At 34.2% G+C, this 4,744-nt stretch overlaps 1 protein-coding gene across 1 annotated transcript in view; it reads right to left on the reverse strand.

The window, feature by feature from the left end:
• The window catches only part of LOC106873178 (uncharacterized), a 38,174-nt gene that overhangs the window by 23,812 nt on the left and 9,618 nt on the right, over positions 1-4,744 (reverse strand). The window contains exon 2 of the mRNA XM_014920410.2: positions 3,506-3,533. Coding sequence (XP_014775896.1) covers positions 3,506-3,533 — 28 coding nt within the window. The remainder of the gene's footprint in view (positions 1-3,505; positions 3,534-4,744) is intronic.

Genomic DNA, 4,744 nt, shown 5'->3' on the forward strand with positions numbered 1-4,744 from the left:
GTATGACGGTATGTATCGATAAAAAGAAATAGATTGAAAAAAGTTTTATTGTCTCTAGTTTAAGTTCTGCCTTTCAGACACCAGTCCCCAAAACCAGCATGGTGCTAGTGAAATGACAGCGGAAAGTAGAAACATGCATGTATGTATGTATGTGTGTATGAATTTATATAGAAAAATAGACTGAAAAATAAATTTTATTGTCTCTAGTTTAATTTCCAACACAATTGACCAATGATGACCTCAAACTGACTGTTTCCAAATAAAGGTGCATGCGTGCACACACACACACACACACACACACACACACATATTAGCACTGCTAAGCTTTATGATTTCAGTAAGTCTTTGAAATCTTCCTAACAGTTAAGTACAAAATAAATTCCAAATTTAAAATTTTGATTTTTGTTTTAACTATAAAATTACATCTCTCAACAGTTAAAAGCACTTCTTGTTTCTGCTTTAAAATTATTGCAGATATGTTCAAATGATTTTTTAAAAATCTGTTTTCTTCAGACAAAATTGCTAACTGGGGCAAAATCAGTAATTTCTGTTTTCTCATTTTTTTTCCTTACTAATTTGAAAACATCTTATTGTATTTTACATTCTGAAACATTTTCAACTCTTACTTAGAAAAAAAAAAAAAATCTTTTCTCTCCTTTATTATATTTTCCCAATGAAGAAAAAAGCTAAACACAGCAAGTGCATGTGGGAAAAATGATATTAGAATTTTGAAAAGAAAAGGGACATTTTCAGTCATTTAAAATGTATAGAAGGAATATTTTTTATTGAAGAAATGTATAATCTTTTCTACTCTAGGCACAAGGCCCAAAATTTTGGGGGAGGAGGCCAGTCGATTTTAGATCAACCCCTGTACACAACTGGTACTTAATTTATTGACCCCAAATGGATGAAAGGCAAAGTTGATCTTGGTGGAATTTGAACTCAGAACGTAAAGACAGATGAAATACTGCTCAGCATTTCATCCGGTGTGCTGACATTAATGCCAGCTTCAAACCTTTGAAGAAATGTATAATGGGATAAAAAAATATCACTTGTTTTCCCTTCTGTCTACCATATAACAACAGTTTGTCACAGCAGCACCTTGTTTCAACTAAGATTAAATTTAAGGGAAATTATATCATGTAAAGTAGAAATGAATTTTCACAGTATGGTAAAACTATGAAAATGACAGGGAACAGGGCTTTAAGAATGCCATATAAACCCCTCATAACTTTTTATAATTTTTTTTGAATTTCCAGACAACTTATGCAAATTTGTATTCTACACATGGGGATTCACATGACTACAAAAATAAAATAAAAAACATTTTTAAAAAAAAATCTGTTTAAAATATAAACAATCCCAAATTTTGGCTTAAATCCCCACAATAGGTCATTAAAGGTGTTTAAGGGGAGAAAGATATTGAAAAAGATCAATACATCAGACTGACACACGAGGGGATATGAGGTTGTTGTGAGATGAGCTAAATATAACAGCTAAATAGCCCTTAAATCATGTACCAACATTTTTGCGGGATTTTTGTATAATCGTATGAATTCCCTCGTGTAGAACATAAATTGGATCTTTTCTGTTTGGCTGCTGTTTCAAAGTTTATTGAAAATTTTGAAATTTGGTAAATCAATGTAGATTTCCGAGTTGAATTGCTGGAGTTATTATACTTTTCCAAAATACACTCAGAGATATTGAAGATGTTTCAGAACAAACACCTGAAGCAAGATATGAAGCTCAGACATAGGCAGACAGAATTGATTGTCTTGAAACTGCTCTGATAGCTAAGATCTGGCATATAATTCTTGTACAGTTTTACAGTATAAATGAAGCTTTTCAAAGAGTTAAAGTTGATTTGAATAAAGTGATTGATCTTATTGATTCTTTGGAAAGCTTTCTGAAATTGCTTCAAGATAGGCATGAGGAATTGGAGCTGAATGCCAGGAACAAGTGTGGAAACACAGAGTAAAAAGCAACAATAGGTAGATCAAGGAAGAGAAATAAACGTGATATAAATCTAGCATCAGGCTCTGAAGCAATTGTCCTTTCTGCAAGAGAAAAATGCACTCAGAGATATTGAGGATGATCAGATACGGAACATTCAATGTCATTTTAGATCAGTTGTCTGTTGCCTTACAAAAAATGCAGGGTAGCCTATCAATCAGTGCATGACAAGTTTAAAGTCATAGTGGATTTAGGTAGTTTACCTGATGCAGAAATAAGATCTGAAGCTGTGAAACTCATCACTGCTTCCCTTTGTGATCTTAATGAGGTGTTCATAGAAGAAATTGTACAGTTTGCAGCTTTTTTGTAAGCTCATATCATGTTTTACCCCATCTCAACTGGCACTTTTAATCCATAATGAAGGGCTTGCTGAAACCTTTCCTTATGTTGATGTAGCTCTTAGAATATTTTTGAGCTTAATGGTCACAAATTGTTCTGGAAAGAGGTCATTTAGTAAATTGGGCCTGATAAATAATTACCTGAGGACCGCAACGAGAGAGCAGTGTCCTAAAGACAATACAGTTTGAAGAATTTGTTAAAGATTTTTTGAATGCCAAATGCAGAAAGAAAGACTATGTGTGGGTATTGAAGTAGTACATAGCAATAAGTTGGTAAAATTTGCTGTAATTAGTTTAGATGACAAAATTTTGCATTAACAGATGCATTTAAACTAACTCTGCTAACTTGTCAAATTCAATTGCAAGCAATATACGGGTTTTCAGATTTAAATCTGGTGATTTTCATTGATTTTAAGTTTTGTTTCTGAGGGGCCCAATGAACTTGAAGTGCCCCAGGGCCCCTTTGGGTTGAATCCAGTCCTGCACACATGCACAACCATTTTGTTTAATTTCTTGTCAGTCACCATTTGTCATCACCATTGTTATGCCCACTTTACCATGTTTGTACCAAAATGTACATCAAAGTCACCAACCATGATAAGTGGATGTCAGAAATAGTTCTTTTGCTCATCTCTCAATCCAGACTGAGGTGTCTCAGTTGAGGTAACAACTGCATTTGTTTCTCACCTAACTTTAAATTCATTCTGTCACATACTCTGACTACCTCAACCACTCTATTCAGTTTCTTCAATTGCAGTATACATTCCCAACCTAGTACCATGTGGTTACCCAGCTAAAAGAATTTGTACCAGTGTTCATTGCCTGCGAAGAGTCAGGCAGAAGCTCCCCTGCCTATCAACACTTTGAGTCAGCATACATCTACCTTTCTTCTCTCTAACATCACAACAATATCTTCAGATCTATTGTTCATTACATCAACATTAATGATGACAATTCAAATGCTCTGTGTCTCAAAGAGAGTTTCTGTGGTGGTGGTTATGATTGGATTGCTGATGTAAAATAATTGAAAAATGCAAAATGATAAATTTTACATTTCTTTCAAGCTTCTAAAAGAAATAAGGTGCATTAACACGGATAAATATGATTCTAATATAGTTTTTTAATCTGAAAGGCAGTTTAATTAAAATACTTACAATTTGTCGGATAAAGATAATAAGGTTCCTGAAAAGACAAAAAGAGAGAGATTTTTTAAAAATATTTTATTCCTATGGAATTTAAATTTAGTTACAACATTTAGTAACTAACAACGAAAATATATTGAGGTTGCAATCATAATGAAGTCAACTTATAAGGAGAGGTAGAGCTCATGTCCATCTCATCTTTTAATTAGTATCTAGGACTGTGATTTTGGGGAGATTTGGTTGGTGTTTTTAACAGTTTGAGTAACCTTATAGACTTTTTCTCTTACCTTTATGAAAATAAAATATATGGCTGCAAACCAAATCAAGTAAATCTCTTATCATAAAGTATTGTGCAGGCATGTACATACTTACGTCTGTATGTCAGGAGAGTATATTCCAGTTGTGCTAGGTGTGCTGCATACCCATTGAAAATGACAAATTTATTAAAAATATTAACCTTGCTCATTTATTTAATCTTAATGAAAAATCTTAATGGAAAACTTTTGTTATGCATCTGCATGAAATTTGGTGGTGTTGGAGACAATCACAAAGCTCATCAGTTCAATGCCGAAAAGAGTTTCTAATTTAAAAATTGCAAACGGAATGTCAACTAAATACTAAAGTATGTAGTCCTACCTATTGATTACATTTCAATTGTTTGCTTTGCGTATTTTTTTATTTTTTTATCTAGTTTCAACTCCCGAGCTGTGACCATGCTGGGGCACAGCCAGTTGGTGTTGCTGCATAATTTTACTTCACGAATGCTTTTTAGGATGACATTTGGTGCATGAGAGAGTTTGATGCAGCTGCCCTCATCTGCACCTCCTGCCACAAAGTTGGTTCATCTGGGACATTTGACAGGAAGAGGTCCAGCTTTATTTTGAAGATACCTGCATCCACCCCATGCAGGTCTCTCAGGTCCTTCGGGAGGATATTGAAGAGCTGTGGACCTCTGAAGCCCAGGCTATTGCAGTATTTTGTCCTATATCTTGATGGCAAATTTGGAGTCCTTGGCACTATGCAGTGGCACCCAGTTCTAGTAGAGAATAACATCTTGACTGGGCTGATAATCAACAGTCTACTCATGTATTTGCACACATTTACAAAACGGCTTACTGAAATGAACTTCCATTATGCAGCTGAGGAGTACAATTTTCATTGCACATCTTATGTGGTGTTCTCACGACATAAATAAATGAAGCTTATATGAAACGTACCTACTGCTATGATCTAATACATTTTTGTTGCTTT

The sequence above is a fragment of the Octopus bimaculoides genome, chromosome 11 (assembly GCF_001194135.2).
Source record: "Octopus bimaculoides isolate UCB-OBI-ISO-001 chromosome 11, ASM119413v2, whole genome shotgun sequence".
NCBI lineage: Eukaryota > Metazoa > Mollusca > Cephalopoda > Octopoda > Octopodidae > Octopus > Octopus bimaculoides.